The sequence below is a fragment of the Mesitornis unicolor genome, unplaced genomic scaffold (genome assembly GCF_000695765.1).
Source record: "Mesitornis unicolor isolate BGI_N332 unplaced genomic scaffold, ASM69576v1 scaffold46779, whole genome shotgun sequence".
Lineage (NCBI taxonomy): Eukaryota > Metazoa > Chordata > Aves > Mesitornithiformes > Mesitornithidae > Mesitornis > Mesitornis unicolor.
Genome location: NW_010208794.1, coordinates 25,035 through 42,984, shown reverse-complemented (window position 1 = coordinate 42,984; position 17,950 = coordinate 25,035). Strand labels below are relative to the sequence as shown.

Here is a 17,950-nt window from a genome sequence, read left to right as displayed (position 1 = left end):
TGAGGGGGGGCCTCCCTGGGCCGGGGGCTGTGGGCCGGGGAGCACCGGGCCCGACCCCGCCGTCGGGCAGTGGGCACAGGAGTAACAATAACAGGAAATAACACACGCTCCTCTCTCTCTTTCTTCTCCTCCTCTGTTTTCTGATCCCCCTAATTGTGGAGAGAAGGGACTTGTTTTCCCTTATTTCAGCTTTATTTTCTTTCCTTTCCCCTTCCCCCCCCCTTTCTGTCGCGATCTGGGGGGGTAGCGGGGGGTAAAGGGCCCGCCCCCGCCTCCTTATCCTTTTGGAGTGGGCATTATGTAAACTCTGCGACTTCCTCCGTGGATTCAGGTATCACCAGAAGGTTTGGGTCTGAGGCAGGAGAATAAAGGAGAATCGACATGACGTGTTCTCTTTATGGTAATGAGCGAGGAAAGAAGTGGCTTTTTATTTTTTTTTCCCTCGAGAAGAGCAAGGGTTAAATGGAGTTAAGAGCAGCAAGCGTTAAGCTATTAAACGCGGAAATGACGGGAAGGGAAAGCACAGAGAAAAACAGTTTATTTTTAAACTGTGAAAAATGGAATTAAAGTCACTGGTAATAGTCTTGCCTAGCTATTGTACAGACTACAGTGTGATTTGAGGAAAGGAGTGACAATAGGACTTGTATTAATCGGGTGATTTTATAACTTGGTGCCTAAGATGTTTCATAGTTACTGCTTTTTCGAAGAAAACGTAAAAATCGGAGTATGCATTTGTATAGATGAGTAAGAGGCAATAGAAGAAAAACTTGTGTTGATTGTTATGAAATGTCATAAAACCTGGAAACATCAGCGTACACTCTGACCTGAAAAAACACAGACACATCTGGTGCTCTAGGCCCAAGTCCTAAAGTAGAAGTGTTGTGGATTCAAAACCACTTCTCAGTTGGCTGTGAAGAACTGGATCTTTTATCAGTCTGTAGTCAAATGAACGTAGTGGGAGGGGAAAAAAACAACCTTGCAATTGCCCTTTCTGAGACTTTACAGTGGAGAAATTCAAGTGAAATCTCGATAAACATGTTACTGTTTAATCGGAGGAGGAAAACGGCAACACAAGCACATGGCACGATTTGGCTGCCATGAAAGGATTAAATGTACTCTCAGAGACTTTTTTTTAGTAGAGAAGCTTTATTATTTCATACAAAATACTCTGTTAAAAGTGCTAAGTTTAATGCACCATACAACTATAATAAAAGAAGTCGATGACTATGAAGCAGGTTTTTGGAAGGCACTGAGTGATTTAAGGACATGTTATTTAATACTCAACTTTGAATTTCCTGGCTTTTGTTCAGTGTTTTATGACCTTGTATTTTTAGAAGCATTTCGTATTTTCTGGTGCTTTGTGGTGGCGGGTTTTGTGTTTTGGGTTTTGTTAATAAGATGATCGTAGCTTTACAGCCATCAAGTTCTTCTGCTTGTTTGTTTTGCTTTGGCCAAGTCTTTTTGCTCATGCACTAGAATTTAGAGATGAAGCCTCTCTGATCTGCCAGTGTAATTGTGGAAGTCTATTTTCAAGCTTTCTTTGTGCTATCCCTGCTTTTCCTCACTTCTCTCTTTTGCCTTAGTGATAAAAAAATTCATTACCTTAAAATAGTTCCAGGAGGTTGTGCATGTTTCTGAAGTATATGTAACATAGGAAATACTGTGGATACTCTACCAAATGTCATAAAGCACAGTTAGTAGGTGATAGTAATTAAATACCTTTAGCTCTTAAAAGCCGAGGTGATGAAGGTTGAAGAGTTCCTAGATTAGCCCAGAGGACTGTGGAAAGGAGAGGTGCTAATATGACATGTATTCACTTTTCTCCTAACTGCAAATGAGAGCGAATGGCCTCTTAAGTGGCCCATCTTTGCTTCCTGGTAATTTAATGAAGGTGGCTATTAGGACAGCCCCATGTATATGTTACCAGCCTGGCACCTGGAGCTGCTAACGGGGCTGAGCAGTGAATGGTATCTGGGCGTTCCTACCTGAGAACTGGGGAAAACACTAAAACATCAGCTGCTGCTTCTCCCTCTTGGATCCTTCAGCCTTAAGAATACGGTAAAAGGGAAGTAAATGAGGAGTTTCAGTGAGAATAGGGGATGATAGTAAGTAAGAATGTGCTTAGCCCTGTGAAATGTTTCTACAGATCAGTTGCAAATAGAGGTCTCAAAGGAAAGCATTCAGAGTATCTTCTTGTGGAATATTGGCATGCTCAGTGCTTCTGAAGTTATCTAAGTAGTCGTGGAAGAATGGTAGACGTTTTTGTTGAAACTTGAATTGCACATTGAGCATGGATAAAGATCTGTTGTATTCTTGGTCAAAATACTCTTGAGAAGGATGAGAAGACAAATCTGTCCAAAGAAGCCAGTCATCAAAAGAAGGTCTTAATATTTTCTATTACTGTAGTGTAGGCATCTTGTACACCTACTTAAGGTTCCTCTGCTGCCTCCACAGATTTCTGGCTATAGAACTGATTTTCTGGAGTAATTTCCTCCTGTTTGTGACTGATAGGAGGCAGAAACTGGTGACATCAGTGCTTTCCTTCTGCCCTGGATATGTTGGGGATACTTGCCTCTGAAAAAATGGATAGAGGGAGCAATCACATCAAAAGCATTCAAAGTAATTTTTTCATATAACTAGCTTTATAATTTTAATGTGCTGATGTATTGTGAGCAGTGATATTTTTGTTTCATTGGTTTGCAAGAGGAGCGATGGTTCTCTCTATGTAATTTTGAAGATTCCTGTCATTTTCTTACATACTAGTGTATGTAGTGTATACATAACTTGTATGGAAACGTGAAGTGCAGTAGATGTTTCTTTCTACCCGTTGCAGCTGTGATGCTTTGTGTACTGCATTTCTGGACCTGAGGGTTTTTGCAAGCATCCTAGGGAGTGCTTAAAAATCAAAACTGCCACAAAACCAGGCACTGATCAAGCATGGAGGTTTAAAGGAAGGAGTGCAATCTAGCATCAACATAACAGCTCTTTAGATTTTGTTGGGGGTCAGCAAAACCTGAGGGTCAGTGCTCTTTTGTGTTATCCCTCCGAATCATAGTGTTACTTTAAAAACAAAAGGAAAATGTACATGGGGAAGGTGGTTGGTTGAAGGGAAGATGCATTGACCGGCGTGTTGTTTATCAGAACAGGCTAATTTCTTTATGCAGTGAGCTATTTTGTTATACTTTTACAAATTCTGACTCTTTATTAGGAAGCCTTGTCAAAATCTAGATATGAAATATGTATATGTTGGCATCAGTGATACTGTAGTATATTAAAGATTATACCCATGAGTATTTTTGGGTTTTAGATAGACAGACATGCATTTGTGTGTTGCTGCCAGTTAGCTCTGCAAGGAGATAGAAAGCTAACGCTGTTCTAGTGACTGTTTGTGGTATATATGTATATTTAAGAGACACATGAAAAACAGTATCAGTAAAGAATTTGTCATTTCACTTAAATACAGCTCAGAGTTGTTACTATTACAATTAAGTGGTAATGAAAGCGTAAGAGTTCAGACAAGTGTATGTTACATATAAAGCAGTTGCTGCACAAAATAATGTAGCTGTTAAGGTAAGACATCTTTAAAATATTCCTACATATTTCTAAAATACTCAGAATTAACACATGGATCTTGTTGAAAAACAAGAATTTCTTAAATGCTGTATGTAATATGAATGTTCCACTAGAGAGAGAAGTTCCGTTTCCAGCAGATAATAATCTATGCTATGTAGTATAAGGAGATAAAAATACAAACTCAACAGAGATTGTAACCATGAAAGAAACTCTATACAAAATTGGGTAAACAGACTAAATGATAAGTTATAAAATAATAGAAAGTCCTATAGTAACTTCACTTAAGTTAGTCTTGTGATGTTTGGCTAAAATGAGGTGAGGAAAGTTACGCAATTTCGAGTAAACTGCCATTGCGTGAACTTTTTCTAATGTGTTGCAGGCCAGGAAATCTTAGCCAGACATTTATTTACAATGCAGTTGCCTTTACACTGTGTCTAGTGCCAAACTAAAATAAAACAAAACCAAACCAACCTAATCTTGTTTTTCAGTGTAAACTATGCATCCCAATTACTGTAACAAAACAAAGAGGATTCTATGGTAGTAGTTCTGTGTTGTCGTTTAGTTGGTGTCAAATTTTTGGGCAGAAAACACTTGAAGTACATTCAGTACAGTACGATAGGCCTGGTTTTGACACCTTTGTAGCTCTGAGATATCTGGCTTTTTTAAACTAGGGAAGAAGTTGAATTAAAATCAGTAAGTTGTGCACATGGGTTTTGTTTTCTTGTCTCAGTGAAACTTTCCTAATAAATTCAACAGAAGATTAGGCCTTGATTATTTTATTTTTGATTGTGTAAGTCATAGAACCACCTGTTGTAAATAACTGCAGTGTAGCTTATGTAAACTTCATTTAAGGATTTAAACTGTATAAACATGCTTACTTTTGTCTAGGTAGACACTCCCATAGACTTCTTTTGGTCTATCTGATGTGTATGCATTATGCATTTAGAGTTAGGTTCAAAGATTGTATTTTTGAAATCTGAAATGGTTTCTCCAAATAGATTTTATCTGAATTGGCTTTTTTTCTGGTAAATGGAATTTACATTGAGATTAAATTTTGCTAAAGGACTGATGATACTACTTTTAGTAGTGAATGACATCAGTGTGAATGACTGATTAAAAAATAAAGCAAAGCTTTACTCCTTAAGAATGGACGACTCATGGTTAAACACTTTTAATGAAAATCCTATTGAAAACAATTCTGAGTTTACAGTATAAAGTTCAAGCTTTTTGTACATTTGTTTTCTTTTCTCCGCCCCAATGCATCTGTTTGCACAATTCTCTTTTTAATGATGAAAATGATGAATTTTTTTTTAGTGTTAAATAATATGTAGTTGACAGTATTCTTTTAAATACTTTAACTATAGCTTGTGACTATGAAAGAGGTCTGTTTTAAGGAGCATAGGGCAGTATTTGTATCATCTGCTTCAGGCGTTTGGAACCTGTGATTCAGATGTTCAGAGCTGGGTGTCAAAGTTCCTTTTTATTCACAGGCGAGGAAGTGGGGATTCGGGTTACCAAAGACTGTGGCAGCAGTATATAATGTCAAGCTAATGGGCCACCCAGCTCAGTGTCCCATCAGTGACAGTGGCAATAAGTGAGTGCCTGCAGAAAAATGAAAATATGTGGTGAGAATATATGGTGTGTCTGTGTTTTCCTCTCTCAGTATCCAGGCACTTGAAGCTAAAGGACATCCTGAGCTGAAGGCAGTTTCTCAGTTAATTTCTGTTCTAGTAACTTGCCCCGTGTCCACTTAAACACTGGGATCTGTAATATCCTTTGGTAAGAAATTTTGCAGTTCAACTGCCTGTAAAGAGCGTCTTTCTTGTTTTAAAGCTGGCTGATAACTAGAATCTCTTGACTCCTCAGGTAATCCAATGTAGCTTGGTAGTACTGAAAGTCTCAATTAGCATGTTGAGACAATGTAGAGGTATTTGGAATATTTAAAAGTAGTTAACTGCTTGATGGTGTTGAATTTGCTGTTAAAAATAATAGCTGTATGTAACTGCAAATAAAAGGAGCATACTGAAGTATTAAAATGGGGTCTATAGGAGATTATGTTAGAAGGACAGCAGTTCTAAATTTAGGGTGTCTTCTGGTTTAATGGGATGAAAGTAGTTTTGGGCACTGACTTCCCCAAGCATGTTGCTTCACCAGATGAAGTGTTTGGCAATACTGGTAAGGTATCCTGTTACTTCTGCCCCTGTGTCGACCTCTTATTTGCAGCGTGACAGCTGTGTGTGGCTGTGTTGTGAACTGGATCAGAGAACTGATCTGCTGCTTAAAAAAATCTGGTAGGTTCCTTAAAGCCTGACCAGCTAATCAATGTCCTTGTAAATAGCTGCCTGGATTGGGGAGAGGGTGGGAGAAGGGGATTAGTTTCAGGAAGAGGTTTCAGGAAGAATACCTTAAATTAGTGTTGTTTCCAAACACTTAGATTGTGATTTCATAAAACAGAGTCTGCTGGGTAATGTACATTTTCAATAACATTTGGCTAGTTCCTACTACTTTAGTCTTCTGTGTGGAAGACTTGCCCAAATAAGGAGACTGACTCAGACTGAAACTGCACTTAAGTGCATAGAGTAACCAAGGGAACTTCTTTGCAGTCTATTTTAAAGTAAAAAGCTAAGGACGTTTAAAAAGACAGTATCTTTCCCCTCACCCTCCCAACTAATGCATCATTTAATCAGAGCTATCTGTATTTAAGGAATCTCTCAGGAGTTTAACGTTCTACCCATAAAGTTTTGAATGCCTTTTGGCAGAATGATTTCTGCATGCTTAGGAATGATGATCTAATTTATAGTAGCTAAATAGTGAGCTACTAGCACTTGAAAACAAATCAAACCTATGGAAGCTCTAAGGTTTTGTACTTGGTTATTACCTTGGTTGACACAACCTGAGAAAATAAAAGTAGTTAGCAAGAAAACATGCATGCTGTCTTGTGTATGGAGTGTTATTACACTGTATGTTGTTATACACACTCTGGTGAACTAGTTACATAGAAAAACTTCATAGGTTAAACCTAATCTCAATGAGTGAGGAATTTGCGCTGTGCTATCAAAGTCTTGGATGCAAATGTGGCCGTGGTGAAATGGACAGATCTCCTTGTACATGCCATTTGGTAGGAGATGGTTGGTGCTAGCTCTACAGGCACATCAGTGTTTACTGGTTTATCCATATTTACACTAGAGGGCTCTGTGGATAGAGGGTCAGCAGTGTAGGTCAGCTGTGCCTAGTGTTTCTGGCTGGCTATGCTGTCATTTCCCTGCAGTTTCTTCCTTGCTGTGTGACCTGACTTGCTGCACATGAGACTTGATTAATCTGTGCCTGAGCAGTAATTCCAGTGCAGATCAATTGCTATGCAGGTGCACTCAGCCTCCTTGGCTGAACTGGAGATGACAGCTGGAGTGCTGCAGTCCAAGTGATCCCTACAGCATGTTCAAAACAGTCGTCTCTTTTCATAGTGCCTCAGATCCACACAGAGTGGGCATGGGATCTGTCTGAATTATTCTTATGGCAATAAGAATCTGATCCTGGATGCCATCTTACTGAAATACCTCTTGCCAGGATCCAGTATACTTTTCACCTTACCCTCTTGAAGTTGGTTATTTTTTGGTATTGGAGGTTTTTTGTTTGTTTTTTTAAACAATGTCCCGTGGCCCTATGAGTGACTTTCACACAATAATTGAGGGATTTTCGTGTGCCTGGAAGAGCCTGAGCTTGCTTGAACAGGTTGCTGCTAAAGCAAGTCATCTGGCCAAAAACCTGCTTCCAAGTTGCCTTTGGAAGAAAGGGCTGTGAAGAGGGTGACACACTTAGAAGAGCTGGTCATAGTGAAGTGCAAGTGGCTCTCGGGTTTAGGTTGAAAATCCCAAGAGTAGACAAGAGCTGGCATTGGGCATTCTTCTTGTGGCAGAGCTGATACTTAGTGAGCCTTATAAGAAAAAGGAGTAGGAGTGGCATTAGCTCAGTTGCAGGCTGTAGTGTTTAATGCTGTCCTGAAATAGCATTCAAAAGATGGGAATGAATTATGAGTCGTACATTCTATATTGTGACTGATGTTTATTCCAAAGGACACTAGAATTAAAGTATCTTAAATAACTTGAAGATTTAGAAACACTAAGCATTAGATTAAACTCTGTTACGTCATGTTTCAGCCTATAAAAATTACTAAGCCCTCTGCATTTGAGAAATCATACAGTTCTTTCAAATCACAGTGGACTTTTATGTTACCAACATAAATGTAAAACGTTTTTCTGGTTTCACTTCAAATAGTCGTAGAATCTTTTAGAGTAGTGGATCCAGAACTTCTCATAATATGCTTAGCTGCAATGCCAGTGCCTGCAAGGAAGACTAAACGTTGGAAGAAAATATTCTAAAAAAAAGAAGTCTTTTTTCATAGAAGTGAGGCAGATTAAAGTATTGTATATTGTGTGCTCATTACTTAAGCCCTATGTTTTGAGTAGTTGATATGTGTACCTTGGAGTCATATTCTGCAATTATCTAAATAAATTTTTGTTGTGTTTTGAATGCATTTGTTTTTCAGGCCATGGAAAAACTCCAAAAGATGCTGCTTCTGTTCGAGCTACACATCCTATACCTGCAGCCTGTGGCATATACTATTTTGAAGTTAAAATTGTCAGTAAGGGGAGAGATGGGTAAGTATTGAGTGCATTATTAATTAATTATTACTTGAAATACTCTCTCACACCTTTCAGTCAACAGATGTCTTTGGTATCAAAACTTATTTTCCTATTTTACCACTTTTTGTGTAGCTTAATTCATTATTCATGAGACATTGCACTTTGATTTTTGGTTGTTTTAAGGGAGTTGATTGTGGTATTAATTGTCCACAAATCTGTGTGCACAATAAATACCATAACAGCATCTTTTCACTTTCTTTTGACAGAGAACTCAGAGTTTGAATGACCTTAGTTTGACCCTGCTCTTGCCTTTAAAATTGTTGGGTTTTTTTACTATATGGCTTTCCAGACTTTCATGTCATTTTTAGGAAGCTTTTAGGGTGTGCAGCAGACCAACTTACCTCTTCAGTGCGGTCTTTTCATGGATGTCTTACCAATTTTAAATCAGAAAGTTGTTACTAAGACTTCTTGTTGGTGAACAGTAATAAGAATGAAGGGAGAATGTTCTGAATAGGTGCCTGGGAACTTGTCACCCTATGGAAAGAACAACAGGTGATACCATGCTTTTAATTTTACCGAGGCAGAGAGAATCTCGCCTGGGAAAGTCCTAAAGAAAGTGCTAAAGAAATCTTTGCCAGACTGCTTTAATTCCTTTTCATCTTTTCACTGCTATTTGGAAAGGCTGTGTTTTAGTCCTGATACACCAATTCTGTTGCCTATCTAGTACTACGTAAGCAGTACTTCTTTCCAACGTGCTGTAGTATGTGCTGTGGTTCTACTTCAAGGTTGCAGTCAGGATTGAATGTCATTGTCCTAGGGACTCTACAAGCACATTGTGATGCTGATGTCCTGTTGCGGAAAAAAATTTTGAGAGAAAAGAACTGTGTGGTAGGTGTTTGGATGAAATTCAGTACCTTTGTCTTTTCTTTGTCTCTCTTGCTGCTGTTTCTTTCTCTCATTTTCCCAGTGTTCTGTAAATCAGAAACTTTTTTGGTTTGCTTATAGTATTGTATAGAGATATTTTGAAAGAATAGCCTCTCAGTACTGCTCCTGTCTTGTAGGGGCATTTATGAGTTTGTTACCGGTTCTGTTCCCAGAAGTTATCTCTGGGAGATTACTTTGCTGTGAAAAACTTTTGTCTGTAGTTGCTTTTGTCACGCCATGAAGACCTAATTATTTTTAAATTGAGATGATAGAAATGACTGTTTCAAGAAATGTTGTGCTATCAATTTTACGAGCACCCTTTGTCGTTTGGTTTTTGTGTGTTTGGTTTTTTTTTCCTTTCTTAAACATTTTTGTATAAATTGGCCTGCTGCTGTCAGTTAAGGAGGTCTTACTGTGGTTTGCTAGTGATGCACATGTCTATTCCTGAAATGTATTTTTGCCTGCTTAGTTTGGAAGCTAGCTTTTTTGAAACAATGGACTTCCAAAGATGTCTCTGTGTGTGTGCCTGTCATTTTACCTAGCTCCTCTAACATTTTACCTTAGATCTTACCTTAACCTTTATGTTACTTTTAGTATTTTCTAATTCATAGGCCACTTAGGGCAATCCTCCCAAATTAGAGAACACCTTTGAATAAACTCTTTCAAGATATTTGTAGTTTAAATGGTTATTTGTGAGGTATACATAGCTAAGACTTGTGAAGATGCCTACTGAGATTGTTTAATGAAATGGACAGCACATAACTAATAGGGCCAGTTAATTAAAACGCCTTATTGTTGCAAAAGCATCTATTCTCAAGGCCTGAGCCTATTTCTAGCTGCAGAAGCACTACAGCCGTAGTGCTATGGTACTGTCTAAAATAAATCCTAGACTACCTGAGGCAACTCGGATATCTATCTGTAAACTGAAGTACAGCTTTCAGCTTTCATAAATGTCAGTGGATAATTTAATGGTGTTTATTTGGGGTTCCCTTTGGTAGTGGCCTTTACTATTTTATTTTTTTTAATAAATGCAGCTTAAAGTATTTAGTCCATGTGCTATGCTATATTGGAAAATCTAACAGCATTCTTGCTTGTATGCTCCACTTAGCATGACTTGCCTCAAATAATAAAAAACCTTTTACTAAAATGCTAGTCTAGGAGATTATTTTTTTTCTGCTACTGTAGCACTCCATGCCACTGCTTCTGGAATATGATCTTGTGTATCTCGAAGTTGCTTTGCAATCACAATGATTATTCTCCTCCTCTGAAGGACCACAGCTCTTTTTAGTATAGGGCATGGATATGGCACGGCTTCCAGGATGGCTTGTTGTATCTGTCCATGTGTGAGAGCAGTGTGAGTTTTGTCACACTAGTGACCTTGGTACATTCTGTGCACATTTGCAGGGTAACAGCCTTAAGCAGAAATTTGAAGGTGCATAATATGTTAATTTTGCAGATATTCACAATGATCAACTTCTAGTCATTATCTGAAGAAAGCATGAAAGCAGGTTTACTAGGAAGTAAGAAATAGGTATGGAGGCTGGTGTTACCGAGTAGATGCAGAGTGAAGTTGCCTTTTGATACCTCAATGAGAGGTGATAGGGCTGTGCAGCAAGTGATGGTAACAGATGAGAAAAAGGAAAGTGAGAATTAAGGTTAATAAAAGTAATAAGGTTGAAATATTCAGACAAAAACTGTCTTTATTTGTACAGTGTTTGGCACGAAGAATCCTAAAATCTTGTGTGCTACAGTACAGATATGTGAAATAATTATCTTAAATATTTTAAAATTCTTGTTAAAAGTGCTAACTGGCTGTCATATTGCTCTGTAAATATTTTCTGTTGTTTTTTATTTTTTCTGTTTTCTTCCTTAATTTTATGTCTTCTTTTGCAGTCTGAGGACCTCTATTTACATTCTGCTTTTATATTCTCTTTTGCTTTGTGTTGTTTGGCTTCATGTGGAACATTGTGGACAGGGAAGTGAGCGATTGGAGATGATAACAGTAGTTGAGTAATAGGTGTAAGTATGGGGAAGAATACCAAAATGATGATTAGAAAGCATAGTAGGAAGAAGACTATTAGCTGCAGTAAATTATATCTGCATCTCTATTGAAATCTTTGGTTAATTAAAAAAAAATATATATACGTCCTATATACATATACGTCCTATATACATATACAACATCATACAACTTGTTTACATACAACTCTAATTTTAGTTTCATCTACATTTCTAGAATAAGAGCTTAATGAAAGCAAACTACTTTGGCAGTTGTGGAATGGGAATGAACAAGGGTGTGCTAAGTCCTGTGGACCTGTTCTTGTGATTTGGAGATGTAAGCCTTAGTCTCTAAATCTGCTGTACTACTTACTGTCCCCTCACTTTCCAAAAATGATCACCATGGTGGCCATTCTCTTAGCTAGGTAGGTATACCCAAGTGAGACTTTCCAGTCTCTCTCAGTTCTTGGTTCCAGTTTTCTTATGCTGCTTTTTGGTGAGTTCACTTGTGCTAGTCTTTTGACATATTTAAGTCCTCTGGTTTGGTGTAAAGTGGTACTGCCCCACAGCCTTACAGCCCCACAGTTGATATTCTATTTCAGATGCCAGTTAACATTTTCCTCTTGTACACAACTAAAGATACTTGCATGGTAACTGTCATAGTTTATATAAACTGCAAGTCTGATCACTTTGTGCTGTTGCTGTGGGTGTCCTTTAATGGTGAAGAGTCATTTATAATCACTCTTGGTTGAGAGTCTGTGAGTTTTACTGTAACCTTAGATTGCACATTTTGGCACTTCATCCTGGGCACAAGCACGCTCCGATTCCATTTTCTGAGGGGCTGTCTAGGGTATGCACCGGCTCTCTGGCTTCCAGAAGCAAAATACTGTTCCATTATTTTGCATCATAAATGGCTGAAGATGTGTGTATGATTTACTGAGTGAGAAGCCATTTTTACATGAATTTCAGTCTTAGGCTTTGTTGGTTCTTGTAATGAATCTCTTCATTTCTAGTCAGGGCAATTTTTTTTTAAAATGTTTACAATTCTTACTCTAAACTGTAGTTTGAAGACTTGGTGATGGTTTGGCAGTGAGAAGAGGCAGTCTATGAACACCCACTGAGTTTGCTTCCCTTGTTCCAGTTTGTGACTGTTTGTTTGTGACTGTTTGTGTCAGCTTCACAGTAAACCCAATTGGGTAACTCATTCTCAAAAGCTGACCTCAAGAGTGAGTTAGTTTTCAGCCAGAATTTCACCCAGTATGGTTGGTTGTATGGCTCCATGAGCAACTGTGGCAGCAGAAGAGAGAGGGGAAGTTGTGGCAGAAATGAACATCTGGGCCCAAGAGGGTGGGACTGCTGTTTTTGGTCATGGCACCAGCTTATGCCCTCTTAATTTTAGTTTAAATACAGATTATTTGTTTGTTTGTTTTTAATCTTTCACCAGGAGAGACTTTTTGTCTTGAATTTCTGTCTGTTTATCTTACTGATTTGTAAGTGCACTTACTAGCAATGAGCAAATAATAGTAATGCCATTTACTTCTAGACAGTCTTTAGTGCTGTTAGGATGGCTGAGGAAGATGTATGCTTAAGATGCAAAATCCTCTAAGCAGATGTGCTTTTTTAATATAAAAATGAAAACAAGAATTGGAAGTGGGAAGCCATCTAGAAGAAAAATGGAAAGCTAAGTTTAGGAAGACTTTAGTCTTTTAGCAGATAGCACTTAGCTTACATTTCTGAACACGGTTGTCATTTCTGAACACGGTTGTTTAGTCTGTGGTGTGGTTATACTGATACAGTTCTTCATGGGCATGCTTTGTATTACACATGTAAGTGTTCTACACTAAAATAAAATGTTACAACTCAGGCAAGTAATCTATGCTTTTTGGTAAAGCAGTGTTAATAAGGCTTTAGACACCTGTTGGATTACAGGTTTTTTTTAACACTGACTTGGTAGTATCTTGTAGTATGTGTTGTTTATGTGATGAAGTGGGTGAAGAAATAAAAAAGGAAAAACTATCCAAACCAAGCAAATACCATGAGAATTAAGTTTGAGTTTTTGACATCCATGCCTATGGTTTAACCTGAGCTGTTTTAGTGCATTTGAGGGATGTTGATGTGAAAAACAAATGCTTTGTTGTCTTCTAGAGCATGTACATCTAACTCTTAAAATAGTATGGTTTCTGTTTATATTGCAAATTATTTCTGTTGCAGTAAGTTCTCTTTTCTTTTACTATCTAGTATACCCATTTTCTTGTTAACAACGAAAGCTTAAACCAGTAAACAAAATACAGAACATCCCCAGTTGCTGTTTTGTTTGTACACTACTAATGTAATGTAAAAATTTTGTGCAGTCTTAAGACCTATTTTTATAGTTTTAATACGTCCTCAGCAGTTATTTGTCACAATAACAGGCATTTGTTACAACAGCATGAGAACTTCACTCAGTCTCTATTTATGTGTAAGTATGTCTTGAGGCATTGTTAGCGGAGTACGTGTGTATAGAGTCTGGTAGTTTGCAATAGCTTTCTTGCATTAGTACCTTCATTTAAATTGCAGCAGCTGCAAGAAGAGGTTGGATGACGAATCAGCAAGTGCATCTTTTCTTAAACTGCAGCAGTTGCTCATTTTTTACCTGAATGTACGAGGCCAGACATTTGACAGAAATGAACAGCAACTAAATTGTGAAAAGATTATTTGAGGTTTGTGTTTAACTAGTCAGAAATATGTGGAACTGGGACAAATAAGGTTTATTTCTTTGTTGATGTTTTCTAGAAATGAAGATTTATAATTTAGAAAGAAAGTCAAGAGAATATATTTAATTTCTTAGTCCCTGCTGCTTGCAAAATCTTTTAAGTAATTTCTTTCTTAGGAGGTTCATTCACATAAATATAGTGTATAGATGGTAATCTTACCACAGCATGGTCTTACATTATATTATTGTCTATGCAGCTAATATTTTTTGACAGTATGAGCCCCAAAAAGGCTTTAATACTTGGGGAGAAGTGGGAATTGCAAGCAAAATGTTAGAGGAATAACAGTTCCAGGCACTGTGCAAGATGACTGCCTGACTTTTTCTTTCCTCTTTCCCCTCTCTGCGTAGAACTGGATTCATCTGAAACCTGGGTTTATCATGTTCAAAATACGGTTTCCTTGGAAACATTCCATAAAATTAAACTTGTTTTCAGTTTGAAATGAAAGACTCAAACTGTCTGTGGCATATTTTGAAACATTTAAGTAGAGAAAAGTTTAACAGCTCATTTCTTATTGTGATTGTGCAGACAATAAGAATCTTGGATTAACATACTCATACAAAATTCTGCTGCAGAGTAACTATATTAAAGATGAAATTTAGCACACCTTTTTAGCGTGTTGTATTTCTGACCTGATAGTGTATTGTCAGTAAAGGCAGTGTAGAAAACTGTAGGAACACGTGACCCAAACTTTTTACATCCTTGCAAGTCAGTCAGTTGTGAAGGCCCGTTAGAAGATAATTGAGTCTTAAAATTCTTACAGGTGTTGCAGTTTTTTCTACTTGTACCCTTTTCTAAGATACAAACCTGACAGTAAAACAAACTGTACCTGTTGTATAGCCTACGTTGTTTTTTTTCAGAGTGTTAATTTTACTTTTCTTGGTAGTCAATGCATTCAAAACATGCGAATATTTTCAGTTGCCTTATTTATTGCTGGAAACATCTGTTAGTGCTTGGACTTAGGTTCTTTGCAGATGTTATGGTAACCCAGGTTTTAACACCATATGGTTAAAGTTGCTTTCTTTAAATATATAGCAGATAGGGGTAAGATACCAGGTTGGTTATTTATTTTCATCATCACCAAAACAGCTGGGATTTCAAAGCATGATGTAGCAGTTCTCTGGGTTATACTGTCTTTAACAGAACTTCTAGGCACAGTGAAAGTCAGAAGGAATTTGACTCTTTGCAGGTAGCAGGTTGCTATTGAAATCTATGGAGTAGGGGAGCTGTTACTTAAAGATATGCTAAGTTATTTTGCTTGTCTTTACAGATACAGTATGGAATATTTGTGGCGGGTTTTTTTTTATGGTTGGTTGTTTTTTTAACTAGACAAGGGCTTTTTTAGTACTTAAATTTGTCTTTAGCCACTGGTAAGGTTTCTGAGGTACCTGTGATTTGGTATGCTTTTTGAGATTCTGTATTATTCCACTTGATGGAATGGGTGAGATAGGATATAATTAATGTGAATTCTCATTATTATCAGATTCCATATTGGAAGATCTTCCATACACCTTCAATATAGTGGCTAAAAGACCTAATGGAACAGTTTCAAATAAAAATCATAATTGTGTATCTTTTGTATGAACTGCTGGTTTTTTTTTTTCCTTTTTCCTAATGTTTTAGCAGTCTCCAGGTCTATACCATCTTTTATTGCTATTTTTCTTTCTATTTGGTTCTGCTTTTTTTATCTCTCACACTTAGTCTATTCAGGCATCCAAGTAGAAACTTTAGGCTCCAGCAAAAATGTGAATTTAGCTCGCTGACTTGCAAGATACTTGAGGAAAAAATAGTTATTGTGAGCTTGCTGCTTCTTATACGTTTCACTGCAGAGAAGCCTAGGCTTTTCTGTCTGTGTTAGTGGAAAAATAGGTGTCATAATGCCTGTATTTGACATTGACTTTTCTTTTGCTTTGTGGCAAAAACTTGAATCTTCAGCAAATTTTAAACTCTGCGGTTTTGTGGTATTCCTAAAAATTTCTGTATGGCTTGTGGTTGTGAAATGTAGACTAGAAGATGTGCTGAGACATTAAAATGATTATCTATGTCTTGAATTAACTGGAACAAACATAAATACAATTTGAAATGAAAAATCAAGAGTACTTAAGATCACTTGCTTTCTTGGCCCTTAATACCAATTTGGCTGCGCTTTAAATTGTTTTTCAGCCATAGTTTCTTATCTGAATCCCTCATAGGTTGATTTCATGTGTTCCATGAGTGCTGTTACATGTTGTTTGTAATTTTATGAGCTCCTGTAAGACTCGAGCACTTCAGTGAGGTGATGAGTAGCAACTGGTGGGAGTGAAATGCTCAAAGAAGGGGGCTTCTTAATAAAAAGGGTCTCAGGCCACTTCCTTCCATTTGCAATCCTCCCACCACAGCAGCCACTGCTGCCTGGTGCTGACACCTCTGTTTCCGCAGGGCTGCTGTTGTGGCGTGACGTGGTCCAGGTGGACCTGTTCTTCCCGTCTGGGGCTGTCCCCTAGAGCAAACCAGCCACGTGACAGGACAGCAGGAAGTGCGTCACGGACCGGCTGAGAACAGTCTGGGCCTGCACTGCACCTGGGTGCGAGCGTGTCTGCTGCTTGTGCTGCCCTGCGTTTTTGTTGTGGGCTGAGGGAGAAAAACGCATCGTTTTTCTCCTGATTCTGAGACGCATGATATGTGAACCTTAAGGAAAAAACCAGGAGGACAGCTTATGTAATTCCTCCCACTGAAGCATGTCTTTTTGCAGACAGTGACTCTGGACCTAAATATGGCCTAAGCTTCTTTAAAAACAAAACATCAAAAAAGTCTGTGAAGCTTACAGGGGCTAGGAAAAAAAAAGTTACATGTAGGGATTTGGCATAAATACAACTGTTGATGAGTTTTGGAGTATCTAAAGTCTGTCTGTCATGGTACTGTTTTCCCCCTCAATTTATAGTGTACTATATCTAGTTCAACATGAGATTAGTTATCAATTATAACAAATAATAAATTAGCTTAGTTGATGAGCCTTTAAATTTACTTCCAAACCATAAATTGTAGCCATTCTTTTTTCCTTTTGAAAGATGTCTGTAGTAAATGTGTTAATTACTTGAAATGTTTTAATCTAACTTTACTTGAGTTTCTATTAATACCACATCCTCTTGATGATATGGTGTTAACATTCACACAGAATCACACAATCACAGAACGTTAGGGATTCCAAGTAGTTGTCAGTGAATCCCAGGGAAAAATATCTCCTGTTGAACATCCATCTTCTTACTGAGATGATGTCAGTGTGTGGTGTCTTGTAGCTGTTGCCAGTGGGTAAAGAATCCTTGTTTCCAGGTGTATTGAATACAATGGGGCTGTGTTTAATGTTGTTACTGAGTTAAAGAGGAGGCTTAGAAGATACAATATCTGAGGGAGAAAAAACAAGTGTTACCTGGATGATGATTTTTTTTATCTGGCATTTTACATTTTTGTGTAACCGTAATGTTGTTTCTATACTGAAATGAAACTTCAGTTGTGGGATGAAGGGATTTTTAATATGACTCACTTTGAAAGGCTTTTTGCAGTTTGTGGAGCTCTTTGTTATCTAAAATTATTTTAAAAAATAATTCTTTAATAAGTCTTCCTTAACAGGACACTTTAGAATAACACATTTTCCGTCTTTACATGAAAATCCTTCATGCATCAAACTCCAGACTATGCTAATAACAGTTCTGCCTTTACTGTTTAAGTCTAAATCAAAGGTTTTCCCCTTGTTGCTTTCATTTATAATTGTTTTGTTGACATCTGCAGTGATGCCTCAGTAGTGTAATCAGCAATGCAGCACAGTCCAATGCTTTTGTTTGTTGCCTTTTGCTTCAGCTCTTCGGTATCTCTAAATGTAGTATCTGCTTTATATGTTTCTTAGGTTCCATTTCATGTTGTTGGTATGTTGAAGGGAGGCAAAAATGGGTATCATAGCTTAGAAACTATCAGAGAAGAGCTTTGTAAATATCAAATATAGAAGCAGTTAAGGTAACTGTTGGAAGTGATCAATAGAAAAAACAAAGTCCAGTACACAGTTAAGCATATGACCTCTGAGATTTCCTGCTG

At 37.6% G+C, this 17,950-nt stretch overlaps 1 protein-coding gene across 1 annotated transcript in view; it reads left to right on the top strand.

The window, feature by feature from the left end:
- Positions 1–381: 381 nt before the first annotated feature.
- RANBP9 (RAN binding protein 9) overlaps positions 382–17,950 on the top strand; it is a 38,914-nt gene continuing 21,345 nt past the window's right edge. The window contains exons 1-2 of the mRNA XM_010192623.1: positions 382–400; positions 8,117–8,228. Coding sequence (XP_010190925.1) covers positions 382–400; positions 8,117–8,228 — 131 coding nt within the window. The remainder of the gene's footprint in view (positions 401–8,116; positions 8,229–17,950) is intronic.